Source organism: Barbus barbus (genome assembly GCF_936440315.1).
Source record: "Barbus barbus genome assembly, chromosome: 27".
NCBI lineage: Eukaryota > Metazoa > Chordata > Actinopteri > Cypriniformes > Cyprinidae > Barbus > Barbus barbus.
Genome location: NC_136755.1, coordinates 11,551,591 through 11,575,854, shown reverse-complemented (window position 1 = coordinate 11,575,854; position 24,264 = coordinate 11,551,591). Strand labels below are relative to the sequence as shown.

Genomic DNA, 24,264 nt, shown 5'->3' with positions numbered 1-24,264 from the left:
CGCACACTACAAAAAAAAGAGAAAGCGAAAGCGAGATGAGGGGTATTTCAGAGATGGATTGTTAAAAAACATCAGTCACTGAGGGGGAAGTTGTATTGGGAATTTACAAGAGTTTCGAACTTATTTTACAGACCTTCAGCATTCCTACTCCTCATCCAAAGCTGGTCTAACAGCAGCCTCTCCCTCGAGACCAGAACCATAGACAGGTAGTATGACCTGTAGCAAAATTTGTATTTTTCATCTTTAAGAGCTTGAAGGTCATAAAATCTTTAATGAGCAGTTGGCGAATGCAGACTGGTGAATATGGAAGCACTTGGAAACCCACAAGTTTCTCAGTCTGATTTTGATGGAGTGGTTTGTTTTTAGCTGAAGGTCCCTGGTGAGAAGCCAAGACATCTAAATGTAATCACTATTCTCCTATTTATAACGTATCGGGAGACCTGCCAATAGTACTGAGTTAATGGGAAAAACTGGGTCAGCTCGCCTTATTCTGTCCGGGTGAACTGCCAAAGGCCAGAGTGGGCCGGATGAAGCCCAACAGAGTGCACTTCCCCAATCGACAGCATTTTGGAGAAGGATCGATATGATTCTGCATTGACAACTAATGCTTAACTGTTAACTATTAATAAATAATGGTTATTTTGAGACCGATTATGGCTGTCTCTGAAAGCTGAAAATAATCCTGTCCTGAAATATCCTGTCTAGCAAGATGTCTTCATCTGGTTGGTTTTTGAGGGTATAGCACAAATGTGACCTTCACTGTCTATGATATCTTTGTGCTTTATCTGTCAATGACACAAGGCCAGTGTTGTTATTTTTAACCATTAAAAACTTATTCCATTAATTGAAGTAAAGCTGTAATAAAATACAAATATCAGATGAAAACTAAAACTTGAAAAACTTCGACAAAAATTTGAAATGCTACTTGAAATAAAAGAGGTTTAAGTTAAAGTAATAAATGACTAAAAACTGAAATCTAAATAGAAAAAAATAAATAAATGACAAAACTACATCAAATGACTAAAACCTAAACTAAAAGTAAAAAATCAAAATGAACACTAAAGCCAATTCCAAATATTAATACTATTATAAATAAATATTACTGCACGCACAAGGCTTCTTTCTGTCCCATCCATTAATTTAATCAAAATACAAAAATGACCATCTTTTATGATGTTTTTACATTCAAAATTAAAATTCATTTACATTCGAAATTCAAATTAATTTTGATATTTTTTGAGACAAAGTAAAAAATATCAGGGCAATACAACTGTCCTGATATCACAACAAAGACAAAAGCCCAATTAAAGAAATTAAATTCCTGAAAAGAAACCCTCACTGAAGAGTTTGGAAATAATCATCTTTTATTAGCTTTTTTTTTTTTTTTTTGAAAAAAAGTAATATTTTAACAAAACATTATTATATAATGATTAAGATGTATGTTAGACATTTTAGAGTCATTAAATTTTACTTTTATTTTCATTTGGAAAACATAAAATTCAAACCACATGAAACAGACATGAATAAATTGACTAATCATTATTGAGTCTTCTACTAAGAAATAAGTATTGCAGCAATAAATAAAAAAATCACTTTGTCATCTCTTAAGCTCACTTGAATCTGTTGTAGATTATTAGGTGGAACATTATGATGCCTGTCTGAAACCAGATTCCTTCGGAGGTACTTTCATGCAAAAACACTACCGTTAAGTCACTGACTCACTGGGCAGTCGGTTTGGGACACATCCAGAGAGGGCTGTGGTTGTGGCCTGTCTGTGGAGAGCAGCAGTTCGCTAGCACTTCATTGAGTGTAGAGGCAGCGCTCAAATGAGGGCGAGGTCTTAAACATGCACACTGCAATATCACATGATCGCTGAGTGAGAGGTACAGTCATGCAGAACAGAGCACACACACTTACACCCTGTCTCATTACTACCCTCAGACAGTGTAGGCTTTATGACTGGGAGGACGCCTTAGCCCAAAGCTCTGATCTCACTGTGTACACACATGAAACATTATGTACAAACAAAGATTCTGTCATCCTTTTCTTACCCTCATGTTGTTCCAAATCTGCAAGACTGTATTTTTCAATGGAGCACGAAAGGAGATATTTTGAGACTGTGGTGGTTGCTCTTTTACATGCAATTGTCCCTTCACAGGGAGCTTGATTATTGATCTGACCAATCATAACGCTAAATCTACCATTTTGTCCGATAAACAAACCAGACAGGAGAGTAGATTAACTTCGGTGGACTTGAACTTGAAAAATGGTGGGTGCTAATGTCTTTCCACGGTTAAAATAAAACACTTCTGATGTTCACTCATATTTATTTCGTTCTGTAAGTAAATATGAAAAGATGATGGGTTCACGTGCCACTTGAACTGAGGCGATCTAGCAATCTGTCACGACACAAAACAGTATTTATTTAGTGTTTGAATTTCTTATTTCTTTTTTCTTTTTTTTTTTAATGACAAAATTTGAAAGCTAAGACTTTGTTTCATACCAAAAGTAACCTGCTCTGTCTTGTCTGTTAGCAAGTTGTCAGTTTTCTCTTTGCTCTGCAATGTATTTATTAATGTGTGGCGTGGCTTGTTGGACATAGCAACTAAGGGGGGCGGGTCTTTGTAAAGGGCCAATTATAATCAAGGAGGACTAAAGTTTTAAAGCTTCAAAAATGAAGTAGAAACACTATAAAAGCCTTCTTAAGCTATAAAAATTTGTTGTTATCCACTGATAATCGTTTAACTCGGGAACCAATTTGTTAACACATAATTCATAATTAGATCATACAATTCTATTTTAGTATTATTTATATAGCCAACTATTACAGTATTCATTATTATTTTGAATTAGCTTTTATATATGTTATTAAAATTTTTGTAACTTTCTTGTTTTAATTAGCTTTTTAAAATATTTCTATTTAGCTTTAATTCATATTTATTTCAATTTTATTCATTTCAGTAATAATAGTTGTGACGGCAACATTTTTTTATTTTCTTGTCAATTAATGAAAACGATTTTTCTGGTTTTAGTTTAAGTTAGCAATAAAAACAATGGTTCAAAGTTTTGACTCAAATGAATCATTCGTTACAACCCATCATTGCTACTCTTTTCTATTAAGATTCTCAGTATTTGAGTCTGGTTGTCACTAGGGTTGCAAAGGGGTGGAACATTTCTGGTAAATTCCTGAAAATTTCCAAAAAATCCCTGGAAGATTCCAAAAGTCCTAGAAAGTTTCCAAAATTTCTAGAATGTTTCCGAAATTTACTGGAAATTTTCCACCTTTTTGCAACCCTAGTTGTCACACAACACTATCATTTGATTTCAGTAGACACGGAATATGGACCATTTTATTATACTATTATCTCACTTTTGAGTCCTTTTTGAAGCTTGAAAACTCATGGCAATTACATGGAAAAGAGCAACCAGCACATTATTCAAAATGTGTTCCACGTAAGAAAGCAAGTCACACAATTTTGGACAACAGCAGGGAGAGTAAGACGGAATTTATGGGCGATTTGAATTGCTCACATTACATACATCAGCAAGGAACAGACCTCATTCAACTTGAAGAACATGAAATTACCGAAAGTTGTCACATGGCTCAAGAATGTTTATCTTTATAAGCCATTATCAAAATGGCTTATCTTTGCTATGTATCAACTCGATAGGAGAAGAGATAAGTGTTTGTGTGCAGAATAGGCAGGGCCCTGCTGTTCTCCTGTTTGAATATCCTCCCATTCACGGTCACGAGTCTAGCATCTAGTGCTCTGTTGATAATCTCGTTCAGAGAAGGCTCCGAATGCATGCATGCACAGCCGCATGTGTTCTTTTTGTTTGCAAGTCTGTGTGTGTGTGTGTGTTGCTGTGTGTGTGTGTGTGTGTTGCTGTGTGGGCGCATGCTTGCATGTGCGCATCCCTCCTGTGGACCCATCTGTTACCGCTGAAGGCGTTTTAAAATCTATCACATTTAGCCAAAAGACCTTCAGTATTTTTTAGCATAACACACAGCACCTATATGTACAGATCTCTCGTGTTTACTAAATCAAAAGGCAGTAAATATGTCTTGTTCTGTTCGGGTCGGACAGCAGGAGATCTCTTGGTGCTGAAAAGCTTGGGAAAACTATTTCCAAATGGATTACAGCAAAGCTCTGGCTACTTCCCAAAGTGGCAGGGAGCTTTAAAGACCAAAACATTCAATCTTTGAGGCAGGCTGAGATCCACATGGTTGTCACACCGACAAAGAACAAACAGCTAATGAATACCATCAAAAGAATGAGGTTACCATCGACGCAAACACTCCTGAAAACCACTCGCACCTAAATCTCATTCGCAAGTATCCACACCACACTCTAAAAAGTAATAAGTTGACTTAACTTAAAAAAATTAAGGGAACATGTTGCCTTAAAATGATTAAGTAAATAATAATTAATTTGACAATTCACTTAACTTATTATTTTTTATTATTATTTATTATGCCATTTTAAGGCAACGGGTTTCCTATGGACACAGACAGCAGCACAGAGTCAGCAAAAATATAAATATATATATACTCTGCATCTAGAAACCTTCAGAAACCAAACATACTGAGATTAAAACTAGCTTTTTTTCCTCAAGATGGCTTGTCAAGCTGATGCCCGAAACCAAATATAGCAACAAAATGACTATTTTCTCTCAAGTCAAAAACCAGTCTGGCACCTCGACAAAAGCGAACAAGATGACTCACCTCTACTGATGAACTGGGTGGGATGTGTTTATCTGTAATGGGAAAAAAGAAAGAGAAACAAATCAGATATGCATTATCATACTCAATGTTTTAAATTCACATACCACAAATTATTCTTTTTTTCCACATGTTACAATTTCCTCTTTCTCAACGATCTTGACAAGCTAGATTTTTCCAAATCTGGGTAGTTGCTAATGAGTCAAGGATTGTTAGGTGTTTGCTAAGGTGTTCTGGGCGGTTGTCAGTGTGCTGCTATTGCAATTGCTGGATTGAAGTTGCTATGTACTTGCAATAGTACTATTTCTGCAGCCTAGGTTCCAGAAGAATTATTTATGTATTTTTCCTATGTATTTATTTCTATTGAATGAGGTCAATCAAAACTTTTAATGGAAGAAAAAATGTATTTAACAATCGGATGAAAAGACAAAGGTACAAGACTGCATTTAATAGCTTTACTGCAGGAAAGAACAACAACAAGAGATATAATCGAATTACAAACAATGGAGAAATATAAAACTGTTGATGTGGTTGGAAATAATATATATATTTAGTTTTTTTTTGCAAAATATGCATATATATATATATAAATATTTAAGTAGTTTGAGAATGTAGGGAGATTGTGAGACTGTTACATCATTCGCAGGGCTTCATGGAAGCAGGTGAGGGCTAAAGAAGTTCTTTTGGAGTGATTTGTTTGTTTTGATTCTATGATTGGTGCAGATTTCTTTGCTAAATCATGGGTGATATAGTTTTTCACCAGTTATGCTGTTAAACATGATTATAAAATGAAAAAATAAAAATAAAAAAAGTTGACAAAATGCAGGCTGATGGCTTCAACAGATGCATACCATTGATTAACAGCCTCTCAGATCACATTAAGTCTGTCTTTAATGGTTTATAAGTAATTATTAAAAAATATATTTGCTTATTGAGAAAGTAAATACCATTTTTACTTCGAAACCTGACTATCACACTCTATTTTATGGCTAGAACTGGTAGTTGCTAATGCATCGGTATGCAGTTCATAGGATGTTCTGAATGGTTTTACTGGTCCAAATCAAAAGAGACAAAATCTTTCAATGCAAGTCTATAGAGTTTTTTGTTTGTTTTTCATTCCAACCAAACATTTAGAAAGGTAAATATCACATCTCAACATGCCACATGATTTGAGGTTACATTTATTTCCGAAGCACAAATGATGCGGGATGAGATTTAAATGAGGCTTAATTTTGATGCATTTGATTATGCAATAATAGCAGAGATGCTGACCTTAGCAAGCACCGTTAATTAACAGCATTTTTCTAGAGATGTGTGCAATATGGGTTGCAGCCATGAATAAATTTCATAGAAGAGAAATTGACCATGACAAACCCCCTCCCCCATTTCTATATTACACTGAGGGACCCGGGGGGTTCACACCTCAGACAACCTTCACATGAAATATTTAACTAAAATCTATAAGAAGCAGACAGAGACGCAATTTCTTCCCATTGAGCCTGAAATACACAACATCTACACTGGGGTTAGAATCATAATGTCTGTCTTTTAGCCCTTCCTTCAGTTGCACTGGAGGTATAATGTTACAGTGTTAAAAGAAAGAGCCTCCTCTGGGATTGGCTGAGACCCAGTTGATTTCTGCCCCTAATGAATGAACCCAGTGTCATTGCAATGGCAACTTTCAACAACTGAAACTCAAATATAACTGAAAATGTGCAAAGAAACCGAATCCTCAGAGTATAACCTGCACCATCAGGACACGAAAGAGGTGTTTTTGAAGAGGTTCTTTTGTCTTTTAGCGGATTGCAGTTGCATTGTTGTATGAAAACAGACAAGTACTGTAATATTATCTTCCAATAAAAATGAAAGGAGATCACTGGAAATAATTCATCCTTTACATTTGTGACCTTGTTACCATGGAAAGCCATCCACAAGGATGTTGACTCAATAGGAAAGTAACTAACCAAAATTTGGACAAAATGGAAAAGGTGCAAACCCATGCTACTAAAAATGACTCTGTATTTATTTATTTTAATAAATATTCATATTTTTGAGCTTAGTCAGACAATTAATTTCAAATAAAGCCACCAAGTGGATTACTAAATATGTTAATATTCGTATATTAATATTTGTTCATGGAAAATACTAGCAATGACATCTGTGACAAATATGCAATATATTCTGATGCTTTTGATGCAATCACAACAGCTTGTAGGACAGAAAGTAAATAGCGTTATCCATGTCAGATTAACTTCTCAGAAGCTTCAGAGCTTACACTTTCATATTTCATAGTTGGAATATTTCCAGGGTTGCAGCAACTATGAATCAAAAGAAGACATAAACATCATTGAAGCATTGCCTGGAGCTTGGAGGCAGATGTTGGTCCTTATTTACACACCCAATCTCTAATATACTCTCTAACTGTTTTGCTTGGTTTGAGGGACAGATCTATTCACCAGGGATAGACCACAACTGAAACTGGCAGGTTCACAACCTACAGTCTGATATCATTGGTCAGTCAGCGTAATTTGAACGTATCCACATTTGCCAGGCCGGCAAATTTCCCCAGGAGAGCAGAATTCAGCAGACCATATTACATAAGCATTGATTTTCCTGGCTGATAGGGACCATCTGATCTAATTACTTGCTTGACATTTGGCATTACAGTTCTATACTTAATAAGGAAACAGGAGATATATCTTTTCTCTTCAAAAAAATAAATAAAAATAGCTTAGCATAGCTATAATATGACTGTCTTGATCTAAATTACTTCAAGCAGAAGAAACCTATGGATGTGTGCTTTGGAAATTAAATCTCAGATGAAGATACTAGCAATATAAAACAGCAAAAAGATCTCAAACAACTGACTATCATGTCTAAATCCTTGTTAGGGAGATGGAATGATTGAGACATTCATCCCAATAATTACACTTATAACCAGCAGTCAGATTGACTCCCAAAGGAGAAACAGAGATGGAAGCCAAATCCAAAAGCCTGAGGCTAAGGAACCCAAATGAGATAATGGTTGCAAATTTAATTATAATAGTTCTGTCTGAGACATCACACTCTCTAAATTAATTTTTTGAAATGATGACGATTTTGAAAAATAAAATAAAAATAGAAGCCAGATATTATATATATTCATAGCCTTGCTATTCATTCTCATATTTATATAAAATATTGATATAAAATAAATAATTTTAACCAGTAATCTGACGGTATATTTTAATTTAAACTGGTTTAATATTATTCACTTAGCACATCCAATTAACTAAATATGATTGGGAATATAACATCAGAGCTGTATTTAACACATTAAATGTTCAACATTTATCATACGCACATTCTGAACAATACATAAACATGCCTAAATGTTGAATGAAGATGAGAAGTATGCATGATTTCACACGAGTACTAGGCCAAAGAGCAGGTCCCTTTTGTTGCCCTCATGACTGAAGGTGCTTATGGATGAATCCATCACATGGCCCCATTGTTTACAGTGGCACGCTGGTCGCCACGATATAACCGGTATTATAGAGAGTAAATTGCACTGAATGATGGTTGAAATCCATAAGGTGCTAACAATATCAAAGCATATAATATTCATACAATTATATATTTAAATTCTCAAGTAAAACACCTAAAATAATCGGCGTAAAGCTAGAATAGAGGTGTAGGTTCATCTCTAAATCTGTCTAAAATTCGAAATGGCCTCCATTAATCATCATTTCGCTTATATTTACGTGTCAGTTTTAAATATAACGCGTCTCAATGCCATTGCTGTTTAGCTGGCTTCATGCTGCGCCATTTAATTGGACTTCTCATGTAAACATTCAGTTTACCTGGACTGCTCTGTTGATATACTTTCACAGTCCCGTCCTTCCGGATCCTCACATCTCCAGGACCCGCAATCCGTCCAGGTGGACTCCCACCTGTCTCTTTCCGTCTCTGTTTTTGAGTTAACCACCTGCAACACTGATAACACACGGCCCAGGCTTGCTCCTCATTGATGGGCTGACTGTACAGTGTTAAAATCTCTTCCAGACACAATTCATCTTCCCCGTCCGTACAATCCATACTAATGTCTTCAGGTTTCGCTCCATCTCCGGGATCCTGGAGAGCCGATGGTGAGATTAGCATTCCTTCGTCAGTCATTCTTCTTCTCCAGGCTTCCCGAGAGCAGGAAAGACTGTGTTACGACGATAAAGAGGCAGGAAAGGTATGTTTACGTTAGGTCTGTCATCTAGAAGCAGCGCGCGTGTCCTCCTCTGCTGTCTGTGTCGCTGCTAGATCTGAGCTCGCGCTGCTGCTGCTGCTCGACTCTGAGAGGCGCTCGGATGACTTTTCCGCATGGTCTCAGAGTCAGTCATTTCCTCAGCCAGGTTTCACAAAACAAACTGTTAAGACTTTTTTTTCCATATTTTACATTAATGTAAGAACTTTACAATTAGCCAAAACGCGTAGCCACAAATTGTTTGTTTGCAGTGTCGAATATTTAAAAAAACAACAAGCTAACACATCTACAAGTTAATGTTAGTTGGCTACATTCAAGATTCAACATTTTTATTCGTCACATACACAATTATACAGAGTATAACCAGCAGAGAAATGTAAGTCAGGTCCGCTCCAAGGACATATAGAATACAAATATTAAGAAAAATAAAAGTATAAAAAAAATAAAAGAATAAAATAAAATAAAAGATAAAAAATATAAGTATAAATGTGCAGGTAAGTATGTCGTTGACTTAAATAGTAATGTAAGAGGAATGTGCAAAAGAATGTGCAAAAAAGTTGTACAGGGTATTTAAATGGCAGCAATATGAGTCAGAGAAAAATTATGAATAGCTTATTGATATAGTGATATTTACATGAAGTCAAGTGATGTTATGACACAGAGTTAGAGTTTAGGAGCCTGATGGCCTGGGGGAAGAAGCTACTCCTAAGTCTCTTATATATATATATATATGTTAAAACATATGTTAAATCTTGACCTAAATTTGGATGAAAACGTTTAATTGAACTCTAACTGTGAAATTTAAATGTTAACCCGTTAAATGTAAAATTATTTGGTATGCAAATAGGCTTGGCGCCAGTCAAATGATTGAGGAATAAACCAGTAAGCATACAGGCTTTGCAACAATGGCCTGTGCTAAATTTAAATAGATTAACATTTAGTTTTAGATTGCCCAATTAAAGCTGATTCATAAATAATTAGGCTGCTGTACCCTTTTCTTTATAAAAAGGTGACATCTCAAAATTGCAAACTAAATTGTGGATTTAAAACAGACACAGGGACTCAATTTGCTTAACGAATTAACCGAGTGGCAGCTATAGTAACTGAAATGGTAAAAGCAAAAAAGGATTTACGGGATATTTTACTTTGAGGTAAAGTAAAATATCATGTCTGGTTTATAATTTAATTTGCTTGCAATGGATAGTATAAAACTAAATTGGTAAAATCTTAAACAGCAGGTTCTCTTGTTTAAGTTAATGTACAGTGCATCCGGGAAGTATTCACAGCATTGAAGGTTAACAAGCATGTAGTCTCTGTTACCCTTAATGGAAGAAGTTTGAAACACCCTGATCTGCGTTTCCCAAAAGCATTGTAAGCCTAAATTGATCGTAGCTCCATTGGTTTCAATTGGTCTATGATGTACTTACTTATAATTATTTTGGGAAACGCAGCCCAGGACTCTTCCTAGAGCTGGCCTCCTGGCCAAACTGAGCAGTTGATGGAGAAGAGCCTTGTCTAGACTGGTGACCAAGAATCAGATGGTCACTCTAGTTGAGCTCCACAATCATATATGCAGATGGGAGAAACCTACAGAAGGACAAACATCACTGCAACACTCCACCGATCTGTGCTTTATGGTGATATGGCCAGACTCAATCCTCTCCTCAAAGATACATGAAAACACACTCGGAATTTGCAAAAAAAAGTACCTAGGCTAAAGGACCCTCAGACTCTGAGAAACAAGATACTCTGGTCTGATGAACCTCAATTCTAAGCATCATTTGAAGGAAACCAGCTCTGCTCATCACCTGCAGAGTACCATCCCAAAAGTAAAGTGTGCTGGTGTGTGTTTTTCAGCAGCAGGGACTGAGGGACTCGTCACAGTAGAAGAAAAGCTCAATGCACCAAAATATAGAGATAGCCTTAATGAAAACCTAGTCCAGAGCAGTCAGAACCTTAGACTGGGCAGAAGGTTCACCTTCCAACACGACAATGACCCTAAGCACACTTCAAGAGTGACTTATAGACAACTCTGTGAATGTCCCTGAGTGGCCCAGCCACAGCCTGGGATTAAACCTAGTCAAATATTTCTGAAGAAACCTGAAAATGTGCGTCTAACCCCATCCAACTTGATAGAGCTTGAGAGGTGAAAAGGCGAGGAGAAAAATGGCAGATAATTTCCAAATGATGATGAGCAAAGATTGTCGCATCATACCCAAAATGATATGAGGCTGTAATTGGTGCCAAAGGTGCTTCAACAAAGTATTGAGCAAAGGCTGTGAATACGTGATTTTTTTTCCCCCCGTTTTTTATTTGTATTAAATCTGCAACAATATCAAACAAACTTCTTTCACGTTGTCATTATGGGGTATTGTTTGTAGAATTTTCAGAATCAGAATCAGAATGAGCTTTATTGGCCAAGTATGTTTGCAAATACAAGGAATTTGTTGTAGTGACAGAAGCTCCACAGTGCAACAGAAAGAGAGCAACAGGACAGGACACAGATAATAAAATCAATGTACAAAAAAGCAAAAACACAATATATAATATAGACAATTATGGTGTACAGGTCTGATATGTGCAAATTTGAAATAAAAAAAAATTAGATAAATAAAAAAGTAAGCAAGTGTGGTGAATAAATAATAGAGTTGTATGTTCCGCGTTTTATTGTTGAGTGTTCATGAGATGGATGGCCTGAGGGAAGAAGCTGTTTCTGTGTCTGGTCGTTCTGGTGCACAGAGCTCTGTAGCGTCGACCAGACGGTAACAATTCAAAGAGGTTATGTGCTGGATGTGAGGGGTCCAGAGTGATTTTGCCAGCCCTTTTGCTCACTCTGGGTGAGTACAGTTCTTGGAGAGTGGGAGGGGTGGTCTAATGATTCGCTCAGCAGTCCGGACTACTTTTTTCTGTATGTCAAAATCATGTCTAACCAGATAGGGGTGGTTGTAACAGTTCACAGCTCATTTCTAGAGCAACAAATAGCATATTGCAAAATCGGTAACGATTTAAATATGTCCCGTTTGTTTCTATTTATTTATTTTCCTGGATATTGACAATACAGAATAGCATCACATTTCATGCAGCAGATGCTCTGCACATACAAATTTTCAGCCTCTGTCCCTGGAGTGAAAAGGTGACTATACAATGTGTCAGATATGTTTTCAGAGTAAACTGTGTTAATGAATATATATGTATATATATATATATATATTTTTTTTTTTGCTGTTATGAATCATAAAAACATTTCCTACATGTTTACCATTTTTAATTTCAATTGTTGTGAAATGAGGATGATAAGGGATGGCATAATTATTATGTTGGACAGCAGAATTTAAATAAAATTCACACAAAAACAATGTTGCATCATACATGCTGCTAGAGGTAACATTGCTCCTTGTACTTGACATTAATTTACATAGTTTTGGTATAAGTTAAATATTTCTATAAAAATAGTACTAATCATTTTAGACTCTATGTCTGTTCCTAATGTCTATTTTGTGATGCAGCATTAAGATCTGGTAAAATTATGCACAAATAATGTCTCAATTGCCTGTGCTCCAAGATAAACTGCTCCATCTAGTGGTTCCAGTGATTTTACAGCACTTAGCTGTCCATATTAAACAAAGCAGGGTTAAAAAAACAAAAAAAACATTTTTATACTAAATAAAATAAATTTGAACTTAAATTAAAATATAATAATTAATTATTTCAGATACATGCCAAAAATACTTAGCAATTTGCAGTAAATGCATATAAGAATGGAATAAACAAAAAACATAAATAAAAACATTAAGAGGGCCATAATATTAACCAATCAATTAGAATTGTTGTTGTTGTTGTTTTTTTTACAAGTATTTAAGCATAAGAAAAATATTCAGTTGCCTTGTCTTTTAAAATATGGAATTTGCATTCAAATTTCAAAGTGACATTCTAAGATCTATTATTAATTGCGAGCGATAACTCCTTTTGTGCAACATTATGAAGGTGAATTTATTTTATGAAATTGAATTTATTAACATTATGAATGTGCTTTGCTCAGTAACTCCTGTGAGGATATCAGGATTGACTAAAATCTATATTTGCCAAGCTAAGGATCAGATACATCGTCTTAACCCATTTCTGCAACAAACTAATGCAAAGCATATTTCTATAGGCTAAGTGTGCATTAATAAGATATCATCTCTTATGAAGCTCTATTTCTCTTTACAGTTTATGGTTTCTTATATAGTCCATAATCCACATCGCTGAACTGCTCTGGGTTTCGTATCCTCCACATCAGACAGAGATGGGGGTGTTTTCCCCTCATGGCTCCCCTGGGTTAGATGCAGCATTAGATGAAACCCTTCAGAATGAGTAGTTTTCTCCTTGTGCGTTGTCTGCTTTGAGTCACTTATCTGCTGTAAAACACAAGCAAGCTGTCACCATATCGAACGAAAAGCAGACTTAATGTTATTCAAACATTGTTCTTTCAGTCTGCTTTGTCTGTAGGCTATATTGTCAAAACCTTGAAGTTTGAAGGATATGAGACCTTTGGACGTGTAATATCTCATAAATAGCTGTTAGTTTTTTATTCAGAAACTGAAACCTCATGACTGCAGGATGTTTTTCGATGGTTTGTGCAGCTGGAAGTCAAAACCTGCTTTCCACATTGAGTTCCTGCATTAACCATCTGTCTGCCTCTGTCTCCACAGGATCTGGCCTCCATACCTCTACCTGAGGAGGAAGTGGCAATATGTCACAAAAAGCTTATTTTTTGCCTAAATTAAAAACTATTTTAAGACTAAATGACATTTCAGAAGAGAATAATAAAGCCAAACAAACTTTGATTTTAATTGAGAGAAAAACCTCAGCATCTTAAAGCTACAGAGAGGAATACGTTTACGTTTTAGTGACATGTTTTAGCACCAAAAACGTGTTCACATGCAAACTTTATATTTATATATTTATAAACCACACATGGGCTACACCCAGGAGTGATGATGAGAGTGCTAGTTTTGTATTTTCTAATTTAGTGCAAGATTTTTCATAAATTATAAATCTATGTCAGTGTGGTGTAACCAAGCTATATATATTTATTAAAATATTTTAGTAGGCTACTTTCTGTCTGATGTTACACCACTTGACATTTAGGCTGCACCCAGTCCCAGGGGTGATGATGAGAGTTTGTATTTTCCAATTTTATACAAGATTTCTCATGAATTATAAATCTATGTCAGTGTGGTGTAACCAAGCTATTTTTGATCGTCATTACTGTATATTTATGTCAGTAGGCTATATTTTGTAGAAAACTATAAAAAAAAAAACTATAAAATTAAATAAAAAGTAATTAAATAAAAACTATGAAACCTAAATGAAAACACATGAAATATTATTAAAATATTTCTGGACATCCTTATTTGCCCTTGACTTACTGTTTTATAAAAACAGCCCTGGTATTACTGTACAGTGGTGCTGCCATGGTACTTTTTTTTTAAGGAAACTGAGAGTGATATTTTTGACAGTCATTTGCTTCCAATATTTCTGCAGAATGAGTGCATATGTGACCCTGGACCACAAAACCAGTCACAAGTAGCATGGGTATATTTAAAGAAATAGCCAACAATACATTGTATGGGTCCAAATTATGAAATTTTTCTTTTATGCCAAAACTCATTAGGATATTAAGTAAATATCATGTTCCATGAAGATATTTAGTAAATTTCCCGCCGTAAATATATCAAAACTTAATTTTTGATTGGTAATATACATTGATAAGGACTTAATTTGGAAAAGTTTAAAGGCGATTTTCTCATTATTTTGATTTTCAGATTCCAGATTTTCAAAAAGTTGTATTTCATCCAAAATTTTTCCTCTCCTAAGAAATGTAGGATTATTATTTATTCAGCTTTCAGATAATGTATCCTTTTGTTTTGTGGTCCAGGGTCACATAGTAATTTGTATAGTTCCTCACTTCTGACAACAAGACAAAATAAACAAAATGGTGCTATAATTTTATTGACTTTGATTGGTCTTTACATTTAGCATGTGATCATTTCACATTTTCCAGCAAAAACATAAATACTTTTAATCTCACAGCAGAAGCACAAGCACAGACAAACACACACATAGTGGTTCTCACCAACACAATTAAATATAATCACTGCATTACCCGCACATGCCACAGAGTAAGCACCAACAGAAAATTAAAAACAACAGAATGCACAGCCATTATGGGCTCAGCGAAAGACAAGTGTTCAGTGTTGGACCACACATGCCCTCGAAGGACAGTTTTTAAAACCCCTGAAAATCCTTCCTTTGTAAACAAATTAAACCAACAACACAGATGGTGATATTCTGAGACCTCTTATTTGAAATAGTGATCTGCAGGAGTGATAAAGGAATGAAGCAGTGAGAGGAAGGTACTAAAGATAAAGATCAACATCAAGTGTTTAATAAATTATTGGGTTCAGTCTCTGTGATGCAGGATGGAATGGTGCATTGGAATTTGAATTCTATTTGAAGTCAAGGAGGTTGCAGTCGAGCTTGTAGTAAACATACGGATAGTACTCTTGCTGGCTGAGATTCAGACCCGGGATGTCCATAGATGCCTAAAACAACAAAAACGAACAAATCAGCTGTGATATCTCTATACCTTCAATTAGGCCAGTTTATTATGCTCACCAAAAGCTGCATTTATTTGATCAACAATGCAGTAAATACAGTAATATTGTGAAATATTATAACAGTAGTGAACTTTCAACAGCCATTACTCCAGTCTTTGTCACATGATCCTTCAGAATTTATTCTAATATGCTGATTTTGGTCATTTGATCATTTACTCGCCCTCAAGCTGTTCCAAACCTGTATGAGTTTCTCTCTTCTGTTGAACAGAAGGTATTTTGAAAAATGTGCACAACAAACAGTTGCTGGTCCCCATTTACTTTAATTGTTTAGTTTATTTCCATACTGTGGAAGCCAATGACAATGTTCAATGATAGAAAGAAACTCATACAGGTTTTCAACAGCTCGAGGTTGAGTAAATGACAGAATTGCCATTTTGAGGTGTTTGGGGTGAACTAAACCTTTAGTTTAATCAGTTATTATTGGTGGTCAATTATTAATAATGGTTCTTACTGTTATTATTGCTGTTTAATATTCTTGTGGAAACTGAAACATTTTTCAGAATATTTTGATGAATAGACAGTTCAAACAAACAATTATTTGAAATTAAAATCTTTTGTAAATGTCTTTAGTAAATTATAAATGTCTTTACTGTCACTTTTGATTAATTTAACGCATCCTTTCTGAATAAAAAAAAAATAATAATAATTATTTACCCCAAACATTTGAATTGTATATCACAAAAACAGTTTTCAATATTGATAATAATGTTGTTGTTGTTTTTTGAGTAGCAAATCAGCATATTTGAATGATTTCTGAAAGATCATGTGACACTGAAGATTGGAATGATGCTGAAAATTCAGCTTTGCCATCACAGGAATAAATTGCATATTTAAATATTTAAAATTTTTAAAAATGTAATATATTCTTGTGATGGCAAAGCTGAATAGAAGCCAGTTATTTTAAAATGTATCAATATTTCACATTATTACCATTTACTATGGTACTGTATTATTGATCAAATAAATGCAGCCTTGGTGAACACATGAGACGTCTTTCAAAAACATAAAAGAAACTTAATAATAGCTCACATCAATAACAGTAGCACTGCTGTCCAAGTGTTTGTAAAGGTCCTGCAGAACTTCCCTCAGTTTCTTTACATTCCTCTTGTTTGGCTGAAGCAGCATGGCCTGGAAATTGACTGGCAGCCCATACCTGTTCAGACAATCTACAATCTACATCTGAAAAAGATTAATACGCTTTAAACAGATTTGTATACACTGTACCTCAAGACTGACTCTGTAAAAACCCGGAGTGCCTTGATGTGTATCCATGCGATGAAAGCCTCACTGAAGTTTACTTTAAGCCAACGCACCAAAGGACCCTGAGGTGCAGAAGAAGATTGACCGTTATCATCATTACTTATCTTTTCTCTTTCTTATTACTTCAAATGAAGACTAATCAAGGCCCAGGGCCTCTCGAGCTGGCTGTAAGGTTGATTAGTTTTGAGGTTACTCATCAACAATATTGTGGAGGATTTTATAATGTTCAATAGAGAATAAAATTTAGACCGCTGCATGCATACAAATTGCTTTTTCTTGTCAGTGGAGAGACGAGTCATCTCCTCTTTGTCTGCTTTCATCTCCTCTTCACTGTACTGAAAATCACGCACCATGAACCTGAAAAAAATCAGTAACACAGGGTCAGCTTTCCTCTGATTCAGCTGAAAGACATGATGGCATCAGTGAACATCAAAAACAGACAGACACTCAAACACATTGTGATTCATTATAGCGGCCTTACAACAGTATGTGATTCATAATCTGAAAATACATTTACACTGATTCTTGAAATATGGGACAAAACTGTCTACAGAACTAAAAGCGTATAAAGTATTTTTTTTTAATAAGAATTTTTTTTACTATTTTTTAAGATTTTTAAAATACGTTTTTATTCATCAAAGGATCCTGAAAAAACTATCACAGTTTTTAAAAAAATAGATTAAGAAGCACAACTATTTTCAACAGTGATAAGTCAGCGTATTAGATTGATGATTTCTGAAGGACCATGTGACACTGAAGACTGGAGTAATGACTGATGAAAATTCAGCTTTGACACCACAGGAATAAATTATATTTTAAAACATATTAAAATAGAAAACTCTTATTTTAAACTAATAATATTTCACAATATTGCTGTTTTTATTGTATTTTTGATCAAATAAATGCAGCCTTGATGAGCATAGGAGACTCCTTAAAAAAATCTTAACAGCCCTTCTCAATGATAGTGTATACTTTCATTCTTTTACATTATTTTAGACTTTCTATCAAAGAATCTTGAAAAATTTATCAAAATGATCCCACCTAGTATTTGCAAATCTGACATTCAAATACACTTAAGGACTTGAGACTACAGGATGGTTTCAAACTGATTTTCAGCTCCATTTGACAAAATAACAACTACAGACTGTAAAGCTTCAAGGACTTACTTGTTTTCTCTTGATTTGTGTTTGAAGTCATCAATAGCCTTCCTGAAGAGTGTAACACTAAACAACCCACTGTCTTGGTCTTCAAATAAAAGCCTAACAGATGAGCAGATAAAAAAATCGGAGTTGATGTCAGTCACTGTCACCATCACAGAGCAACATTTTCCCTCATTCAACTGGATAAAATACATATAAAAGCTTTGAACATTAAAAGTATGAATTCCATTACAACATGAGGTTTGTAAAGACACATGCTGCCACTTATCAACACTAAGTAATTAATAAGGTAGAAAAAGATGATTTATAAAAAGCATAACTTAGGAAGGTATTTCTCAATTTCAAACTTCTATCTCATTAAGTGTACAAATTGTTTTTTCCACTCGCACAGTTTCTGCCATAGACCTATAATTCATTTTCTTTAAAGCACTGAACAGACAGTTCTGGTCAGGTTCACGGTTTTCATGTTTCACATTTTCTCTTTTTAATGAGATCTATTATTATAGTCTTGGAACTGTTCTTTGCACTGAATGAAATTTGTTCTCGGTGTTGTTGAATCTCCTTGAAATGTTGCTTGGTCTTCATTTATGATTTCTTGCAGAGCTGATTACTTCGGATTAATTGAGCACATAAAGGAGTGTACATGTGCAAAGCAAATTGCACTGTAATGCCTGTATTACTGTGTAACAGCAATAACAGAAGGGCATGGTTTCCATAGATACAGTCTGCCAAGTTTACATGTCCACCAAAAGCAAAGCGTAACGATGTCAAGATTTAAATACAGGCAACTCAAAGTTCATAATTCTACACTTTAGATCATTATTGAATTTTACTCACTTTGTGGATCTTGGAACCACCATTTCAGAAAGACTTTCATAGGTCTTCTGCCAGTCAGGATAACTAGTCCTTTTTAGACCATAAATTGGACAAAAATTATTTTTGAAGAGGTAACACATATATAATGAAACAAAATGTGTTCATTCTAAGTTATTGGGATAGTTCACCCAAAAATGAAAACTGTGTCATCATTTACTCACACCTTCTGCAAAATGCAAACGAAGATATGGTAAACGTACCTATTAAGCTCATGTACCTATTAAGCACACTTCCATTTTTGACATCAGATTATAAAAAGAAAAAATATTTATTATCCTACTTGATATCTTAACCAATTGATATGTTTGTTACTATACACCTCCTAGAATTTCAAGTCAATCAGATCATGGCACACTGAGATACGAGTCTCCATGTGTTCACTCTGTCTGGCGGCCATTTTGAAAGCGGTCTAAAAACTTTCACCAAAAGAGGAGCCCCTTAAATGTGCATTTTTTTAGATGTTTAAGCCTTTATTTTGGTTAAGTTTCACTACTTTTTGTAAAATTAAGAGATTAATGTTCAGACTTTTGCATATTATAACCTGGAACTTGGATGTGGGAAATAATTACATTAGATCCAAAAGATAGTTTTAGCAACAAAGCACCGATGCTACAGAACATCGTTAGCTGACTAGCTGTATAAGATTGTGTGCTACGCTAACATATTTATTCTTTATTTAGCAAAATCCTGTCATTTTAATAAATATTACATGACATTTATTAAAAATTGTTGCAGCTCCCATTAAGCTCAGAGTGCTCTCTTTAAGCTCTTCCACATTGAACATCTATGTAAATACTTCATAAACAGATTTTAAATATTAACTGATGGTCATCACGTTAAGTTAATTGATTTTCTATGGATTCTGTCAACTCCGATCTGCAGACTGGCTCTGACCTTTGGCATCTAGCATCACCTTCTCCAGACTGTAAATCTGTGGACAATCGTGTAGTGTATTCCAGCCTGAAGAGACTATAGATAAGTTGACATCCATTTAAATAGAGGTTTCAGAACGAGGCTAGTTTCTGTGTTCATCCCCACGAATTAAATGTTTTATTGGTTTGTTTTATTTGATTTTTGAATGTTACTTAGCTGAACGTGGACTCGTATAGATGTTACTATGTGCTTTAATGACACTTCATTATGAATATATAACTGATCGACTTGAATGCCTTGTTGCTTGATTTTAGTGTTCTGCTTTTTTGTGTGATTGACTTTGTACCTTCAAAAAAATATATTTTTACAATTATTCTTTAAAAATCTTCCTTAAAATAAACAAGAATGTTTAATAAAACATGACGTGAGCTTTAATGGGAACAGGGGTGTGCTTAAAGGGTACAAAAATGTACCCATTAAGCACAGCCAGACTTTTTTAATTTAATGATGTATATCTTAATTGAAATGCTTTTGTCATTTAAAATCGAATTTAATATTTTTGTGTGAGAGATTAATATTTTATTTTAACAACTTTTTGTACTGAAACCAATATCTTCTGCACTAAAAATGTCTCAATGTAGATTTTGGTGAGCTTAATAGGTACGTTTACCCTATTCTTAATATTGTTGGTAAGAAAAAAAGGGTTCTTCCACAGTATAGACAAAAACTGGGAAAAATGGAAAAAGTCAATGGGAAGACAGTGGGAACTTAATTTAATAATTTAAAATATCTTCTTTTGCATTCCACAGAATAAACAAAGTCACACAGGTTTGGAACAACATGAGGGTGAGTAAATATTGACAGCATTTTTAATCCAATGAAGAAACATTTTAAAAGCACAAATACTCCAGCTTGACTTACTTTGGAACAACTACAAGTAGAGTAGTAAGGTATTCCGAGTCTAGAACAAAATCATCCCTCTTGACTATATCAGCCAAACTCCTCGTCAAAAGACTCCCTCTAGTGGACAAGACATGTTATTATTTAAGGTCACTTAAAATGATAATTGTAACTGAATTTTTAAATAAATTAAGAATATGAAACTCCTCCCACTTACACATTCTTTCTCTCCAGACTCTGAAGGTTCCCTTTTAGGCTATTATAAGCTGAAGCTCTGGCTTTGAGATCATTGTCAATCTGACTCACTTGCTAAGAACAGAGAACCAAAACAGGAAATTTTAAAGAAAAGTAAATCTCCTTATATTATAAACACTGACAAAATATTTTAACATGCCTCACCTTGGACATAATCTCTGAGATGTTCTTAAGGGACTGTTTGATTGGATACTTAGCCATATCCCACTGGAACCGTGTAACATATGTGACCAGATCAACTGTATGAAAAAAGTTATTCATTATAAATATTTAGAATAATATAAAATAAGATTTATAAGGTAATACACTAGTACATTCAAATATGACTGACTAGACTATGAAAGATTACATGCATTCTTCTTTGACAAAATGTTAACTGCAGTATCTCACAGAAGAGAGTACACCCCTAACATTTTTGTAAATATTTTATTATATCTTTATTTGCTACAATGTAAAGTAGTGAGTGTACAGCTTGTATAACAGTGTAAATTTGCTGTCCCCTCAAAATAACTCAACACACAGCCAATAATGTCTAAACCGCTGGCCACAAAAGTGAGTACACCCCTAAGTGAAAATGTCCAAATTGGGCCCAATTAGCCATTTTCTCTCCCCTTTGTCATGTGACTCGTTAGTGTTACAAGGTCTCAGGTGTGAATGTGGAGTAGGTGTGTTAAATGTGGCGTTATCACTCTCACTCTCTCATACTGGTCACTGGAAGTTCAACATGGCACCTCATGACAAAGAACGCTCTTAGGATCTGAAAAAAAGAATTGTTGCTCTACATAAAGATGGCGTAGGCTATAAGAAGATTGCCAAGACCCTGAAACTGAGCTGCAGCACGGTGGCCAAGACCATACAGTGGTTGAACAGGACAGGTTCCACTCAGAACAAGCCTCGCCATGGTCGACCAAAGTAGTTGAGTGCACATGCTCGGTGTCATATCCAGAGGTTGTGTTTGGGAAATAGACGTATGAGTGCTGCCAGCATTGCTGCAGAGGTTGAAGGGGTGGGGGGTCAGCCTGTCAGTGCTCAGACCATACACCGCACACTGCATCAAATTGGTCTGCATGGCTGTCGTCCCAAAAGGAAGCCTCTTCTAAAGATGATGCACAAGAAAGCCTGCCAACAGTTTGCTGAAGACAAGCAGACTAAGGACATGGATTACTGGAACCATGTCCTGTGGTCTGATGAGACCAAGATAAACTTATTTGGTTCAGATGGTGTCAAGCCTGTGTGGCGGCAACCAGGTGAGGCAAGACAAGTGTGTCTTGCCTACAGTCAAGCATGGGGGTGGGAGTGTCATGGTCTGGGGCTGCCGGCACTGGGAAGCTACAGTTCATTGAGGGAACCATGAATGCCAACATGTACTGTGACATACTGAAGCAGAGACTGGGACGCAGGGCCGTATTCCAACATGATAACGACCCCAAACACACCTCCAAGACGAACACTGCCTTGCTAAAGAAGCTGAGGGTAAAGGTGATGGACTGGCCAAGCATGTCTCCAGACCTAAACCCTATTGAGCATCTGTGGGGCATCCTCAAATGGAAGGTGGAGGAGCGCAAGGTCTCTAACATCCACCAGCTCCGTGATGTCGTCATGGAGGAGTGGAAGAGGACTTCAGTGGCAACCTGTGAAGCTCTGGTGAACTCCATGCCCAAGAGGGTTAAGGCAGTGCTGGAAAATAATGGTGGCCACACAAAATATTGACACTTTGGGCACAATTTGGACATTTTCACTTAGGGGTGTACTCACTTTTGCGGCCAGCGGTTTGGACATTAATGGCTGTGTGTCATTTCTTCAGTGTTGTCACATGAAAATATATAATAAAATATTTACAAAAATGTGAGGGGTGTACTCACTTCTGTGAGATACTGTAAATGTTCATTTGACATTACCTGTTAAATGTTTATGTGATTTTTATAATAATTAAGAGTAGTATTGTTTGCCATCAATGTTGTGGTTAGTATGTATTGAGGATTTTAAGTTCACTTGCCTCCATTGGCCAAAAGATTCTCCTGAACTTTATCTCGACTGTCTTCTAACACATCAGCCATGTACTGGGCCACTTTCCTCACCACGCTGGAAAATAACAGCAATAAATAAATAACAGCAGCACAGGATAAATATACATTTAAATATATTTAGAGAACTTTAACTTTAAAAACCCCATTAAGGGAATTATAGGAACTATGACTCTGTGTAATTGATAATGATCAATATATAATAATATAAAAAAAAATCAAATGTATCAATTTTGAAACTAAACACTCTGGTAAAAAGTCAAACATAGACATGAAACCTCTCTACGAAAGAGTCCAATTTGGCAAGCTCATCTGACAGCCCAACAAGGACATCCAGAGTTCCCACCTGTTGAGAAACACCCCCAATACTCATTAGACATCTGGAAAATAAACCAGTGCTTTAACTGAAATAGAAAACAAGGAGTCGTTTACTTTCAGTTCAGGGATGTTGAACTTGTGGTTAGTGGACATGTTGGTCTGGGTTGTGGCCATGTTCATCTTGTCCCATGTCTGCTGGCAGGTCTTCTCTCCAGGAGCAGAGATCAACCAGAACTCGGTCATGACTGCTCAAATGATCACGGAGAGGGTCCTTAAGCATAAAGATTAAACTCTCATAGCATATTTATACCAAAAACTGTCAAATAGATTACAGAGGTCTTTTCAAGGTTGTCTGATCATATGAGCAAATCCACACTTCTCCATTTCATTCCATAAAAATGACCAGTCACGAGTCATCAGAATAATAAAAGCAGATAATAGGTTTCCTGCTTTTAATCGTGTTTTAAAGACTGAACACGTCGTTTTTAATCGTAAAGTGCACGCTGATTGGTATACGTTTAAGTGATGCGATGGATTAAACGCGCTTTTTTTATGTCTGAATGAGCCGCGTTTACGCCTGTCACGACTATCAAATTTAAATAATGCTTTGGCGATACTTACCGGTTATATAAGTCACTTCAGTAAACTACTAAATAATCTGTTAAAATATTATGTTTTAATGAAACATAACTGAAAACACAGTTAAATGAGTATCCGTGTTGACAAGCCGTCGGACAGCATCACACTTCGTCACCTGACCGGAGGATCAGTGTTTCGTTCAGTTCACAATGCGTTCAGAATGCGCAATGAGGGTATTTTTAACCTTTATTAAACCCCTTCAAATAACAAACAGATATATACCAAACTACATATGTTAAGATATACAAGCTAATTATAAATTAATTATAATTAATCAATATATTTTCAGAGTAAGACATTTAAGGCATTTTAGCTGCTTTAAGTATTAAAATGTTTAAAG

General features: G+C 35.4%; 2 protein-coding genes across 8 annotated transcripts in view; both read right to left on the bottom strand.

Annotated features, from left to right (window-relative positions):
• The window catches only part of LOC306846841 (protein spire homolog 1), a 47,615-nt gene extending 38,568 nt beyond the window's left edge, over positions 1-9,047 (bottom strand). For all 5 annotated transcript variants that reach the window (XM_079380479.1, XM_079380478.1, XM_079380480.1 and 2 more), the window contains exons 1-2: positions 8,566-9,047; positions 4,727-4,758 (exon numbers count right to left, since the gene is read on the bottom strand). In XM_079380479.1, coding sequence (XP_079236605.1) covers positions 4,727-4,758; positions 8,566-8,878 — 345 coding nt within the window. In that variant the 5' untranslated portion in view covers positions 8,879-9,047. The remainder of the gene's footprint in view (positions 1-4,726; positions 4,759-8,565) is intronic.
• Positions 9,048-14,922: 5,875 nt separating this feature from the next.
• On the bottom strand, positions 14,923-24,075 carry LOC306847292 (V-type proton ATPase subunit C 1-B). Of its 3 annotated transcripts, none has more exons than XM_079381154.1 (13): positions 23,907-24,075; positions 23,400-23,556; positions 23,246-23,313; positions 22,940-23,025; positions 21,088-21,182; positions 20,906-20,997; positions 20,710-20,808; positions 18,877-18,945; positions 18,046-18,138; positions 17,143-17,236; positions 16,844-16,941; positions 16,649-16,772; positions 14,923-15,544 (listed from the first exon to the last, which is right to left on the bottom strand). In XM_079381154.1, exons 2-13 carry the CDS (start codon positions 23,526-23,528, stop codon positions 15,449-15,451), a joined length of 1,143 nt encoding a protein of 380 aa, XP_079237280.1. In that variant the 5' UTR covers positions 23,529-23,556; positions 23,907-24,075; the 3' UTR covers positions 14,923-15,448. The 3 variants fall into 3 exon arrangements, with proteins under 3 accessions (XP_079237280.1, XP_079237281.1, XP_079237282.1); XM_079381155.1 differs by having other exon boundaries at positions 23,400-23,530; positions 23,907-24,058; XM_079381156.1 differs by having other exon boundaries at positions 23,400-23,533; positions 23,907-24,034.
• Positions 24,076-24,264: the final 189 nt, after the last annotated feature.